Genomic DNA, 15,119 nt, shown 5'->3' with positions numbered 1-15,119 from the left:
AAAAAAAAAAAAAAAAAGCGTATCTCATGAATAGTCATACATGCCCCTGGCATTACATAGGGGCGGTCATAAGGAAACAAGCTGGCTGTTACTGAATCAGCGCACAGAGACTATCACGGACATTTGCAGAGCTTTTTTGAGATGTTATAGTAATAAAATAATGACTTGGATTGCATTATTGAGGAGTTTGGTGATAAAACGAGTGATCAGGAGATGATTGATCGGTATGTACGACTATTATTATTATTATTATTATTATTATTATTATTTATTATTATTATTATTTATTTCTTAGCATATGTGAAAGCGATAGCGAACGAAAGGGTGGGGGGGGGGGGGGGGGGCTGGAGATGCCTAGTGAGTGCTTTGTTGATATACAGGGCCTTTTAAACCCGTTTGACTGTGGAAAAAAATACTTTTAAACAGTGTGTCTAAAATTAACTGCGCGTGTGAAAATAAATTGGACCTGACGCGCACTTAATAAATGGACTGCAAAGGGTTAAATTCAAAATAAATTAACAAAAAAACACACCCAATATTTACAAGTGCAGGGCTTCAGCCCTGCTACAGTACAGTATATTAGTTTGTACAGTACTATAATATATAGGAGGTGTCACCAATCCAAAGTACTGTTGCAAGTACCAGAATTGGGGTTTGTGTGAGACTTTTCTTCTGAAAGTGTCTGTAGTATAATGTGTGTCCTTTTCATTGTTTTTGCTGGATGAGATATGAAACACAAATATTTATCTTTTAAAAATTAAAAGCAACTTGAAACAGTCTAATGATGTTACATGTGTTCTTAGTTACCCACGTGTTCCTAGTACAGACACCTGTAGTGTGTCACTGGCACTGACATACTGTCCTTGTTTCTTCTTTTTTGCCTGATTTGATAGACTCTATTAGCCTCAGTGATCAATCCTTTGATGCCTCTCTCTCTCTCTATTCTCCAGCTCCTTGCTGTGGTATTCGACACCTTTAACGGAGTAGAAAAGATGAAATTTAAATCCCTACTTCTGCACAAGCGATCAGCAGTCGATCATGCCTTCAAGCTTCTGGTCAGCAAACAGGTGAGGCAAAACCTGAAAAACACATTGAAAAGCGTATAATGCTATAATGGTTGAGTTTTACCTTGAACATTACTGCTAGTTTAAGTCTACCTCTCCTTCATATAATCCAAGAGATACCCAGCATCCTGTTTTTGACTGTGCTGTAACTTTGTCTTCAGAAAACTGACTTACAAATAACCATTTTTATTTTTCCAAGACCTAGGATTTCTAAATAAAAAGGGTTTTTACTTGCTGTCATCAATACTTCTGAAGTAGTCTTCTGAAATTGCTGGATCCTTCTGCCTATATATTTTAAACCAGCCTCTGTTTTAACTCAAACTGCTGCTTACGAGATTACAACTTCCCATCAAGATCAAAACAAGAGCAGAAAGAGTTCAGACAGGGGTAGCCAAAGTTGGCCCTTCCACTACTGGTCTTTGTTCCAACCCTGTTCTAAATTGTTTAAATGAACCTCCATCCAGACCCTGAAGTATAATGTTACCTGTTAAACCTGGAGTGGAATGGCCAGGACCCTGATTGGACATTCCTGATAAGACCTCTATTTTAAACAATATTTTTATGCCACTGAAAAGGTTAAGACCTACTGGTTAGCAATACCCTTTTCTCCACTGATTTCAGTCTCCGAGTGCTAGTTACATTAAAGACTCAGTACAATTATGCAAATCTTTTTTTCTTAGTATAAGGGAGGGGTGCTTTGTTTTGCACTTTGGATATTAGAGGAAGTTGAGTAAAAACATAACTATGTTTTTATGCTTCACAAGCTTTTTATTAAATAGAAAAGCAAAAAGCCCAAAATGAAATAACCATAGCAGCGTCCCTAAATAAAACAATAAAGTGCAATACTACAATTAGAACGGAGTACTGTACCCTGCACATCTTCTTTCAGAGGCCCACTGGGGTTTCCTTCAAGCAGTTTGACGGGCTGATGAGGTTTTACCGGCCCCGGATGAGTGCTAGAGACCGCTACCTGACCTTCAAGGCACTCAACCACTCCAGCACTCCAATACTCAGGTAACCCCACACACGGCACGAACTGCATATTCCAAATGCAATATAACAATATAATAAAAAGCTGTAGTTTGAATTCTTCATGTCATGGAAATGTCATGCTTTTTTAACAATCATATTCAATAGGTTGATAACGGTTCTCTGCTTAATATCTTTAACTGATAAAACATGAATAGGGTTATTTGTTTTCTTTGTTTATTTTTGAGGACTGTATAACATACTCCCACCCTTTGGAGTAACCCGCCAGGTTAATTGTCGGGTTTCCCCACGTAATGCGATAACGGGCCGATATACATCCAGGTAAACAATTGAAGTTAACGAGTGGGATGAAAAACGTGTCTATCAACTCAAATTGAATGTAATTATTGAATTATAGATTTATGATTTTGCATACATACAGCTGCAAGTATATCCTTTAACTGTATATTTGTAATCCTCTTTTCAGCTTGCAGGATTTCTACAGCTTCTATGCAGTTACAGGCTTGAAATGGAAGGTATGTACTTTTTCCCCCTCCGCTTGCTTTTGGTATAGTACATGGGTTTGATTTCCATTAAATTCCTTAACCGTGTGATTATTGTGCACTAATCCAGGCCAGAAGAAGTGGAGAGCACTGGTTTGATGACTTCCCACACACCACTTTCCTCATTTTCAAAGGTAACATTTTACAATAATGGAGACAGCACAGACAGCTAGCTTGAACCGTCCCTTTGTCCCCTCCTATAATCTGTACGTTGCCTGTCCTGAGCACCCAAAACCCTGTTCCTCTGGGGTTTTTTTTAAATGTAACCTACTTTTGATAAACCACTTTTTTTTTTTTATTTAGTTCTAACTTCTCTTTTAGTTTGTATAATTGATTCATCTTTAGTTGTTGCACTTCAATAAAAGCAGCAAGACCTACGAAGTCAGCCATCACATCTGCAGTTGTATTGAAGGGAAAAAGAGTTTCAACAGACCTATTGTTTTCTACTGAAAAGTCAGTCCTGAGTCCAGCTGGGTTTGTTTAATACTGAGATTCCTACAGATCGGAGGCTAGGTGGAGCAGTGGGCTAGTTCACTCATTCCCTATACCTGAATGGCAGGGGCTGTTTATAGGACTGTGGTGCGCTCGCTCGCCTGCAGAACCATGAGGCCAAGCTATGATGACGCCTGTCCACACCAAGCCATTCCACAGATGAAACGAACATAAATAAAAAAGACAGTATTACAGTTCAGGGCACGGGTCAAATCCAGTTGGCATTTTTTCATGTTATAGACACTTGTGATGTGTGATGTGCGCAAGCTACAAACGCTGCACACCTTACAGTCTTTATAGGTTTTCAGGTTTGGATGTTAGTTTCTGTGAAAGCTGGTGAGGCTTATGACTTCAGAACGCCATGTTGGATTGATCAAAAAATATTTCATCTGGCTTCATGATGCTAGGGGAATGAGACTCATGAAAACGAGCAGTTAGATTTGTATACAAATGATTCCATATAACCAACAACTGACTAATAATAGAGCTATGCGCATAATCATCTGCAGCTCACACTGGTGTGATTTGCAGAGATTGGGGGGGATATGTTTTGTTTCTTTGATCAATCACAAAAGATGTCTGTCATTGTTTTACTCACTTTTTGATTCTCTCATTTTCTAGGCATTAATATTCTTGTGAAATCCAAAGCCTTCCAATATGCAATGTGTAAGTGCTCTTTTTGTTTGAACTGTAGGGTTACTGATGTATGCCAGAAACACAGGCCAGTATCCATAACAGGTTTGTTTATGTGCTACAGAGATGAAAAGAGGAACCCGTATACATATTGCACTGTCATAGCCAGGCTTCCCCATCTCTGAGTGAAAGGTGGGTGTACACCTCACTAATTTACTGCAGGGAATGTGATTTCCCATTGTAAAGAGCCTCCTGACATGAGAGACAGCAGTCATTGTACAGACCTGCAGATAATTTACTGTTTCATAAGCCCATCAATAAAACAATGCTAGCAAACAACCATCATTCATTAAGAGCCATGAAGAGCAGCTGTTCCCGTACTGAATTAGGGAGGAGCTGCAATCCCACCGCATGGTCATCAGAGGAGCTCTTTTGGAGTTTATAACGCTGCTGTTTTTACTGTTTTTCTTGGCAGATGTCGTAGTTGCAGTAAATGGAATGTGGATCCTGGTGCAAACATTCATGATGCACGGTAATCATTTTTACTTTGAAATAAATATCCACCTTCGCTATGGACTTTTAAAATATTTCCTCTTAACAGCATCACAACATTCACAAATGATTTTACTGGAGATTTTCTTTTTTTCCTACACTTTTGTTTTCACTTTGACTCATTTATCCTAAGAATAGCAAGTTGTTTTAAATTATTAGGAGTTTCTCTAAATGTACCTGTCTTATAAATTTGGCTTTGAGTATTTGGTTTGCTTTTACAATCCTTTCCTTCATTTCCTGTCTGAAGCAGGATGGCTTGTATGAAATACCGCCCTTGCCGTTTTCCTTCCTGCCAGTTTTATTACTCTGTGAAAAACTCTGGCTGACTTGAAATGACAGGAATGCATTTCTATATGGAATATAAGTAATGCTTTTGTCACAGAAATTTGTACCAAAAAGTCACAGAGCAGTCAGGGTAAATTTGTTCAAAATCATGGAGGAAGTGGGTAATGATATGTGAAGCCACAGGATGAAAATTCAACCATGTTTTTTTTTTTAAATACAATATACCTACATAAACAAATAATATTAGTCTGACTATAAAAGTAGAAAAAAAGGAGTTCAAAAACACTGTCTCTTTGTGTGCTTCTGCTGTGGTACAGTTTGCAGTTATTTTTACTTTGTTTGTTCATCACAGCTTGCTTTACGACTTTAACCTACTGGCATTTTGGATGTTGAACAAAGCAATAAACCTCATGATCTCAGACTCCTAGTTTACTAAATATGCTGTAAAACGAAATGAAGAAAAGGATATGTTAAGATTTTAAGCAGGTGGTTCCACAAATATGCTATTGCTGTTTTTAAAAGGTTACTGCAATGGTAAGTGCAAAGACGGGTGTGACATTCAATAAACAATTGTTGATCATCGCCCTTTAAAATTCTTCCTTGTGCAGATGGAAGCTTCTCGCCAGGAACCGTTCCCTGGAGTTACATTTTGTTCCTCACAAGTAAGTTTTCAAATGAATCAGGTGCTATCTGAGCTGCCCTGCAAAGACCTTGTATCACAGCTCAGTAATGCTGAACTGCCTGGCCCCCCTGCAGACAGACATGAGCCTAGGCTTCCAGCTTCCTCTTTTTCAGCTTAAGGCAGTGCATACATGGATGGGAAAGCCTGCCTCCATCCAAATTAAGGTTGACCAGGTTTACAAAGGCATAAATGGACTACATTTAAAAATCTAAAAAAATGAGTGGGATCATTGGCACTTGCAAGGGTAGAGGTGCATAATGGGTGGAAGTACTTAAGGATGAGATTCATGTAGTGCATGTAAGTGCTATTTTAGTGCACTCCCAGGAGCGCTGTCCACTTTCCTCTCCAAGCCACTAAACCTGTGTAGGTGTAGCACAGTGCAGACTGTCTGAACTGCACAACAGTATTTGCTGATTCCTACTCTCTCTGTCTTTCAGTTTATGGAGTGGAGATGTTGTTAAAAATCACAGGACTGGGGCCCCTTGAATATTTCAGCTCTGGGTGGAACCTGTAAGTATTGTGATAAATCACATTTAGCAAGATTTTTAAATATGGCAAATTCTATTGTTTCCTAAGAATGTATAATACAAATTTGATTGGACATTTAAAATGCCATTTATATAGCTTGTTAACTTTGAATATTTGTAATAGTTTATTGTTACAGTGCACTCCGTTTATAAGAATCACACCCGTCCCGGATAACTTGATTCTTATAAGCGGTTGATTCTTAAAAGCGGAGTGATGTGATTACTGTGGTTGAGAATTAAAGCTTTGTTCCCTGCAGTGTAGTGGGTTGACCAGTAGATGTCATGAGTTCCCGCATGTATGCACAGGGACAACACAAAGTATTATTTAGTTAGCTCTCCAACTGAAAGCTAGGTTTATTTTGTTTGTTTGTTTTATTAGCGTTTTTTTTTTTCCCCCACTGTAAGAAAAATAAAACCAACACCGGTTTTAAACTATAAATCAAGACTGCAGCCTGATCATTTATGCTGCCCTCGGCTACGTCACATTACAATTGGCAAAAGCTACTCGGCGCGCCAGCAGTTTAAATACAGTGTACAAATATCTATGGTGCTCAATCACTGAGGACAATACATTAAAACAAGTCCTCGTGGGTAAGCAACTTGTTACATGATCACGATTATGTTTACTCAAGGCTTCAGAACCCTATTTTACTACAGTGTACTTGAGAAGCAATCGTCTCGTGAGGGTGCCTAGTTTGACTGCAGTGTGGCGTTATGTGTAATGGCCTTTGAATGAAAAATGACTTCACAGTACAGAATTTTACTGTCAGGACTAACACTGCATTTAAGCATCTGAGGCTTACTTATTTTCTGTTGCGATGCAAATCTCACAGTTTTTCATTAAGCGGAGATGCAAAGCTCTGCAATCCCCCCGCCCCCTCCTCCTCCTCACCGCGCCGTGTGATTCTTATAAACAGAGTGCACTGTATTATTATTATTATTATTATTATTATTATTATTATTATTATTATTATTATTATTATTATTATTGTGTGTTTTTGTTTGTGATGTTAATATTAGCTGTTGAGGAGCAGCTGTAGAATTGTGGTAACGAGCCTGCTCTGCTCTGCCCTGCTGCAGGTTTGATTTTTCAGTGACACTCTTCGCCTTTCTTGGCCTCATCGTCCTGGCGTTTGATATGGAGCCTTTCTACTTCATCGTGGTGCTCAGGCCTCTTCAGCTCTTGCGGTACTCTTTCCTCATTTCTGTAAGGTCAAGCAAAATGTATGATGTGGTTCTGGGAACAGTGTGGAAAATATAGGGAAGGTAGAGACAAAGCATTTTCTGAGTATAGAATACAAAAACTAGGCTAGGTAAGTATTGTTAATTATTTTTTTTATATATATACATACATACATACATACATACATACATACATACATACATACATACATACATACATACATACATACATATCTGGCGATTTGTAGTACTTTTATGTTTTAGCTTTTTTTTCCCGGTTATGAGGGAAACATGAGGAGAATGAACGAGATTAACTGGGTACAGCGCTATCCTGTGGGTACCACATGGTGTCTCAGTATTGACATTTCCCTTATGATTGGCTACCAGAACCACAAGTGTTTTTTTTGTTTTTGTGGCCTAATCAATCCATAACTATTAAAATATAGGACTTTATTCCTCGGAAGTTACATTGCTAACTGAAATATGAGGCAAACAAGATTTAATTTACAAGGAATTCTCAAGAATATTGTCTCCAGTTCATAATCGGATCAAAGCAATTATGTTTAAATTAAGGTATTAAACCTTATTGTACTTCAGATTGAATAACGTTTGTAATATTTCAAGTTTAGTGTCTGTTTGTAGTGTGAATATTAGTCTTACTAGTTAATGTTCCTAAGGTTTGTGAAAACCTAAAATATATGAATGCAGTTCATTAGGAATAGTTTGAGAATGGAGCTCCAGGTGGTTGCAAACAGAGTGGTACATGATGATGATTGCTGTGTTGTTCCCTTCTGTTTTAGGCTGTTTAAAATCAAGCTGAGGTATCGCAATGTTCTCGATACCATGTTCGAACTGCTTCCTAGAATGGCCAGGTACTGTTTGTTTTTCTTATCAAGTCATAAAGATGATGTCTACCAGATAGACAATGAGTCCTCCTTACCCGGTTTCATTCTTTTCCAGTTTGGGGCTGACCCTTCTTATCTTCTATTACTCCTTTGCCATTGTGGGGATGGAGTTCTTTGTTGGTGTCGTCTATCCAAACTGCTGCAAGTAAGCTGGTGCTTCATAAAGACTAAAAATAGAAGGGAGAAATCTATCAACCATAAACAACACATTTAAATTTGCATCCTTTACTGGAGTGGACCAGTCATAGTCTCTTGTAAAAGCGAGGGTTACAGTTGAAAGGCATTTAATTAATTTAAACTGGTGTCACATCTCAGTATTGCTGCTGTTTTAATTTTTTAAATACACAGAAAGGACTTGCATCCACTGTAGTAGATTTTGCCCTATGAGAATAGCATTGCTGTATCCATGCTTGAAAAAGGTTGGTCTGAATTGGGGAGGGATTATAAAAAGGCTGAATCTAAAGCGTCTGAAGCTGTTAGCGTTAGAGTCGGGGGATTTGAAAGTATGGGTCTGGTCATCTAATAATGAATGCGCTGTCTTGTGTTCCAGCACTAGCACAGTGGCAGACTCGTACCGCCTGCTCAACTACACTGTGGGGAACCGCACTGTGGTGGAGGAGGGCTACTACTATCTTAACAACTTCAACAACATTGTCAACAGCTTCGGTAAGGAGCCTGCTATATCCAACAAGCCCATTCTCACTAAAGGAGCCTGCTATATCCAACAAACCTATTCTCACTGAAGGAGCTGCTGTATCTAACAAACCCATTCTCACTAAAGGAGCCTGCTATATCCAACAAGCCCATTCTCACTAAAGGAGCCTGCTATATCCAACAAGCCCATTCTCACTAAAGGAGCCTGCTATATCCAACAAGCCCATTCTCACTAAAGGTGTCTTTGAAGCAATTTTGACAACAGACCTTCCACATCGATCCAATTGTATTGAAGAAACATCACTGAAATGTCACATCCAAGTTGGCTCTGATTGGTTGAATAGCTTGCAGTGACACGTTCAGCTTGTTCTTGACATAGCCTGTGCCATTTTAATATAGAAAATGCACTGCTTATCAAATAAACTGAATTCAACTTTGATTCAATTGATTTGGCCATGAAAATGGGTTTTCCAATAATTTGAATCCACTTGAATCCGACGTCCAGTTTTATCGTTTTGAATGATGCAAGACTTCATCCATGACTTCAAATACAAACTTAGCAGTAATCCTACAAGGAATGCTATATAGCCATTTCCTTAATCAGTGTGCTAATAAAATTGACGAATGTTATACCCAAAATGTTTGTTTAAGATTGTAAGGCTGCTGCACCCCATCTATCATATGTTATGTATTTTATTAAGAGTGTCAGAATCTGGGGACATATGGAGGAACTTGTATGTTTGCATGTCACATTGGATGGTGTAGGTCATGGTGACACTACTACATGCACTTCTGAACCCCCCCCCCCCCCCCCCAGCATACTGTACATTATAAAAAGCCACTCTCTAGGACCCTATGTATGTCGATAATACAAGTTTTAACATATTTTTTTCTCCTTTTTTTTCAGTAACATTGTTTGAGCTTACTGTGGTAAACAATTGGTATATCACTATGGTGAGTTTAAGGATTTTGAGCTTCATATTTAATTCACAGAGTGGTCATCACCTGTACACGATGTATTGTTTGGTAAGAAAACACTAGCGCTGTTATTTCTTTATTGTTACTCGGAGAACATGGATGTTGTTGTTTGATTATAAGCAGTCATTTGAGTAGGGTGGTTTAGTGGTATTTTTTTGAAATGCAGTACTTTTACAAAGAAAAAATAATCTGTAATGGTCTAGGTTGTTGGGCATACAGTAATCTTAGGAATCTGTGTTCTACATGGCAAAATAACACCATGACAGAATAACATTGTAAACACAGCAGTTTAATCCATTGACTCTGTCACTGCAGGAAGGAGTGACGTCACAGACCTCTCACTGGAGCCGCATGTACTTCATGACCTTCTACATCGTCACCATGGTAAGCAGGGAGCCCCATGTGAACAGCTAGACCACAGTCACCCAATTCCTGAATGTGTGAGCAGGGAGCCCCATGTGAGCATCTACGCACACAATCACCCAATTCCTGAATGTGTGAGCAGGGAGCCCCATGTGAGCATCTACGCACACAATCACCCAATTCCTGAATGTGTGAGCAGGGAGCCCCATGTGAGCATCTACACACACAATCACCCAATTCCTGAATGTTTGTTTCACATTGCTTGAATTGGTTCAAGCTTTAGGATGTATTTTTTATTTCTCTCTCATAGTGGCTGCACAGTATAGTGACACAGGAATGAAACTTGAGTTCCATCCCATCCTGTCCCATCCCATGAAAAAATGTTCAATTTAATTTTGGTTCCCATCCTGTCCCACCAGAATTTTTCGCACCCCGTACTGTTCCATACATATAATTTTTTTTTCAAAAAATGACCTGTCCCATCCCGTCCTGTCCCATCCTGTGATATTTAATAAAAAGAAAAGAGTTTGGTAGTGCTCTTCCCACAGCCGTCAGTCTTGCTCCCACCCATTCCTGCAGCCTTCAGTTCCATTCCCATCCGTTCCTGTGAGATTTAAAACACTTTGTTCCCGGTCCCACCCGTTTCTGCCAGTTTCATTTCCGTTTCCATCCATTCCCGCAAACATAAAGAGAAATGTATTCCCATAAAGTGGGAATCCCGCGGGAGTCCCGTCCTAATGTCACTCATTACTGCACAGACATCGTCCTGTCAGCTGTATTCTGCCTCGTGTGGTCACCCAAATTCTCAGTGTCTTTTTTTATAATTACACCTGATTTGGGTCAACTCCGGTCCTGGAGGGTCATTCCTTTCCAGGTTTAATGAAGATTAGTCATATTTCATTACACAGGGACATTTTACAGTGCATGATGATTTTCACAGAGGGCAATGCTAAAACAAATAAACCTATAGAATCCACTTTTTTTTTTTAAACTGCTTGAATAATGCTGGATACTCCCAGCTGTATTTGTGTTACCATATAACTATTAACAAAATCTAAAAATTCTTAGTGTCTTTTTTTATAATTACACCTGATGTGGGTCAACTCCGGTCCTGGAGGGTCATTCCTTTCCAGGTTTAATTGGTAGAATTAATTCATCTTTCACTGTAAAAGTTAAGGAAATGGTTAGAAGGACCTGGGCTGCTGGCGTGTAGGCTGCCTCCCCTTCCCCACTGCTGTCTGGCCCTGCCTGCATGCCGGCTGCCCACTCTGCCCCATTGCTGTCTGGCCCTGCTGGTGTGCCAGCTGCCCACTCTGCCCCATTGCTGTCTGGCCCTGCCTGCGTGCCAGCTGCCCACTCTGCCCCATTGCTGTCTGGCCCTGCCTGCGTGCCGGCTGCCCACTCTGCCCCATTGCTGTCTGGCCCTGCTGGTGTGCCAGCTGCCCACTCTGCCCCATTGCTATCTGACCCTGCTGGCATGCCGGCAGCCCACTCTGCCCCATTGCTATCTGACCCTGCTGGCGTGACGGCTGCCCACCCTGCTACATTAGTGTCTGACCCTGCTGGCGTGCTGCCCACTCCTCCCCATTGGTGTCTGACTCTGCTGGTATGCCGACTGCCTACCCCTGCCCCTGCCCCAGTGCTGTTTGACCCTGAGCCTCCTGTTTCAGGTGGTGATGACCATAATCGTGGCCTTCATTCTCGACGCCTTCGTGTTCAGGATGAACTACAGCAGAAAGAACAGGGACACTGAAGGTGAGATCTTAAAAAGTTTATTTATTTATATACAGTACTGTGCAAAAGTTTTAGGCAGGTGTGAAAAAATGCTGTAAAGTAAGAATGCTTTCAAAAATAGACATGTTAATAGTTTATATTTATCAATTAACACAATGCAGTGAGTGAACAGAAGAAAAATCTACATCAAATCAATATTTGGTGTGACCACCCTTTGCCTTCAAAATAGCATCAATTCTTCTAGGTACACTTGCACACAGTTTTTGAAGGAACTCGGCAGGTAGGTTGGCCCAAACATCTTGGAGAACTAACCACAGTTCTTCTGTGGATTTAGGCAGCCTCAGTTGCTTCTCTCTCTTCATGTAGTCCCAGACAGACTCGATGATGTTGAGATCAGGGCTCTGTGGGGGCCATTCCATCACTTCCAGGACTCCTTGTTCTTCTTTACGCTGAAGATAGTTCTTAATGACTTTCGCTGTATATTTGGGGTCGTTGTCATACTGCAGAATAAATTTGGGGCCAATCAGATGCCTCCCTGATGGTATTGCATGATGGATAAGTATCTGCCTGTACTTCTCAGCATTGAGGAGACCATTAATTCTGACCAAATCCCCAACTCCATTTGCAGAAATGCAGCCCCAAACTTGCAAGGAACCTCCACCATGCTTCACTGTTGCCTGCAGACACTCAGTCGTGTACCGCTCTCCAGCCCTTCGGCGAACAAACTGCCTTCTGCTACAGCCCAATGTTTCAGATTTTGACTCATCAGTCCAGAGCACCTGCTGCCATTTTTCCTGCACCCCAGTTCCTGTGTTTTCATGCGTAGTTGAGTCACTTGGCCTTGTTTCCACGCCGGAGGTATGGCTTTTTGGCCGCGAGTCTTCCATGAAGGCCACTTCTGACCAGACTCCTCCGGACAGTAGATGGGTGTACCAGGGTCCCACTGTTTTCTGCCAGTTCTGAGCTGATGGCACTGCTGGACATCTTCCGATTGCGAAGGGATCTAAGCATGATGTGTCTCTCATCTACTGCAGTAAGTTTCCTTGGCCGACCACTGCGTCTACAGTCCTCAACGTTGCCCGTTTCTGTGTGCTTCTTCAAAAGAGCTTGGGCAGCACATCTGGAAACCCCTGTCTGCCATGAAATTTCTGCCTGGGAGAGACCTTGCTGATGCAGTATAACTACCTTGTGTCTTGTTGCTGTGCTCAGTCTTGCCATGGTGTATGACTTTTGACAGTAAACTGTCTTCAGCAACCTCACCTTGTTAGCTGAGTTTGGCTGTTCCTCACCCAGTTTTATTCCTCCTACACAGCTGTTTCTGTTTCAGTTAATGATTGTGTTTCAACCTACATATTGAATTGATGATCATTAGCACCTGTTTGGTATAATTGTTTAATCATACACCTGACTATATGCCTACAAAATCCTTGACTTTGTGCAAGTGTACCTAGAAGAATTGATGCTGTTTTGAAGGCAAAAGGTGGTCACACCAAATATGGATTTGACTTAGATTTTTCTTCTGTTCACTCACTTTGCTTTTAGTTAATTGATAAATATAATCTATTAACATGTCTATTTTTGAAAGCATTCTTATTTTACAGCATTTTTTCACACCTGCCTAAAACTTTACACAGTACTGTATATATTTATTTATTTATTTATGTATGTTGTAATGTAATGCACTCTTAAGCATATAGAAAACAGAAATGTACTTTAAAATGTATTAATAACATTGTGTTGCTTCTTCAAAATTGTTTGAGACAATGTTAACCCCCCCCCCCCCCCTTACATCTCAAACACAAAGTCATGAAAAAATTAATGTGAAATGTCCTGCCAGTTTTGGGGTTGTTTATATTAAGCTAGCATTTGTGGTAAGGTTGATTGAAATTGTAACAAATGGTGTGATCTAAATTGAGTGTGTCCCACCACACACTACAAGTCCCAAGCAACGTTTACTTGATTTTGTTTTAATAGTGTATCTCTACATAGAGGAATGGTCTTGGCTTAGCTTGTCTCACAGTCCTGGGTGAAAATGTAACATTTTTGGAGGTGCTGCATGCTTCGAACAGGTTAATGCATATCCCACGCAGCCTAGCAGGTGTTAAGTTTTGTTTCTTGTTCACTCTGCAGAAGAGGAGAACGGCATTGTGTTTGAGACGGAGGTGTCGAAGGAGGAGGTAGACACTGTGCTGGAGCTCTACAAGCAGACCTGCGTTCCAGCCTCCAGCATCTCCTCTCTGCAGGGGGTGCTCTCCGCCATGGACAGGAATGGGGTAAGCTCCAAACCTCAACAAACAGCAAAATTCTGCAAGGAGAATCAAAAATCTACTGCAGGGCACTGTCCTGTCCTGTCCAGTCTCACTAACTCTAAACCTGTTTTGTCCTTCAGCACACCTCGTTGGTGTTCCTTGGTCGAAGATCCAGGACGAAGAGTGATTTAAGTATGAGAATGTATGAGGAGGAGATACAGGTGAGGAGAAAAGTGTAAAGTCATGTCTTCTGTAAAGAGGATATGTATAACTAGAAGTATATTCTAATTAAGGCATTTAACAATTGGTATTCATTACAGTATACACATCCTTCATGATGTCATCCTCTGAAAATAACAGATTTATATGCTATAAAATACAGTACAACATGTTATGTGGTTATAACAGATTCACATGCTATAACAAATACAGTGCTACCTGTTATAATGTGATTATAACATATTTATATACTATAACAAATACAGTGCTTCTTTGTTATGTGTTTATAACAAATTTACAATGCTATAACAAATAGTAGGCTATTGATTCCTTTTGATTAAAGTTCCATCCTGAGGTTGATATATAAGCAACCATGCAATGGAGACTATGCAGTTTGTTAAACAACAATTCGGGTAATTAGTCAAAAACAACTTCTACAGTATTAAATTAAGCGATTCTCGCAAAAGTTGCATGTACCTTTCACTCATACATATACAAAGGTTAACTTAGCAGTAAATGCAGGTTAACTTAGCAGTAAATGCAGTAAACTGCATTTTTTTTTCCTCCGACGTAATTTCCTGGCGCAGGAAAAAAGTTTTTTGTTAAACTATCAGACCTGTAAATATTCCCTTTAAGGAACCTTTTGTCAGAAGTCCAGTTGGAATGTCTCTGAAGTTGTAGTTTTAAAGTAATTACTTGGATTACCTATCTGTATGTATTGTTAAAATAAGGCAATATGACCTGTCACTACTGTCATGGTGCAGTTTTAAAAGCCAGGAGGTTTGGTGGTCAAGTGGTTAAAGAAAGCAGTTCAAGCCACTGACTCCCTGTGTGTGACTCGGAGCAAATCAGTGAACCTCCTTGTGAGACGTAAGACTGAGGTCCTATGCAAGTTCACCCCCTTGTCTCTGTAAGTCGCTTTGGATAAAGGTGTCTGCTAAATGACTCATATAATAATAATTGCCAAGGGAGAATCCAATCATGTTTGCTACAAAGCAAGCTGTAATGGGATAAAAAAGGGTTAAGCATAATGCTTTTTTTTTTTAATGGGACATTGTTTTAGTGACA

The 15,119-nt window shown here is 40.1% G+C and overlaps 1 protein-coding gene across 2 annotated transcripts in view; it reads left to right on the top strand.

The window, feature by feature from the left end:
- Positions 1-15,119, top strand: part of LOC117426975 (two pore channel protein 1) — a 36,658-nt gene that overhangs the window by 19,909 nt on the left and 1,630 nt on the right. For both annotated transcript variants that reach the window (XM_034045260.3, XM_034045259.3), the window contains exons 10-26: positions 951-1,067; positions 1,954-2,078; positions 2,521-2,569; positions 2,667-2,730; positions 3,710-3,754; positions 4,197-4,253; positions 5,167-5,220; positions 5,678-5,750; positions 6,848-6,955; positions 7,750-7,821; positions 7,910-7,999; positions 8,405-8,520; positions 9,416-9,462; positions 9,802-9,870; positions 11,520-11,604; positions 13,714-13,856; positions 13,973-14,053. In XM_034045260.3, the coding sequence (XP_033901151.2) occupies positions 951-1,067; positions 1,954-2,078; positions 2,521-2,569; positions 2,667-2,730; positions 3,710-3,754; positions 4,197-4,253; positions 5,167-5,220; positions 5,678-5,750; positions 6,848-6,955; positions 7,750-7,821; positions 7,910-7,999; positions 8,405-8,520; positions 9,416-9,462; positions 9,802-9,870; positions 11,520-11,604; positions 13,714-13,856; positions 13,973-14,053 (1,395 nt within the window). The remainder of the gene's footprint in view (positions 1-950; positions 1,068-1,953; positions 2,079-2,520; positions 2,570-2,666; positions 2,731-3,709; positions 3,755-4,196; positions 4,254-5,166; positions 5,221-5,677; positions 5,751-6,847; positions 6,956-7,749; positions 7,822-7,909; positions 8,000-8,404; positions 8,521-9,415; positions 9,463-9,801; positions 9,871-11,519; positions 11,605-13,713; positions 13,857-13,972; positions 14,054-15,119) is intronic.

Source organism: Acipenser ruthenus, chromosome 11 (genome assembly GCF_902713425.1).
Source record: "Acipenser ruthenus chromosome 11, fAciRut3.2 maternal haplotype, whole genome shotgun sequence".
In the NCBI taxonomy this organism is placed as follows: Eukaryota; Metazoa; Chordata; class Actinopteri; order Acipenseriformes; family Acipenseridae; genus Acipenser; species Acipenser ruthenus.
The sequence above is the reverse complement of the archived record's forward strand: the minus strand, read 5'-3'. Positions and strand labels throughout refer to the sequence as shown.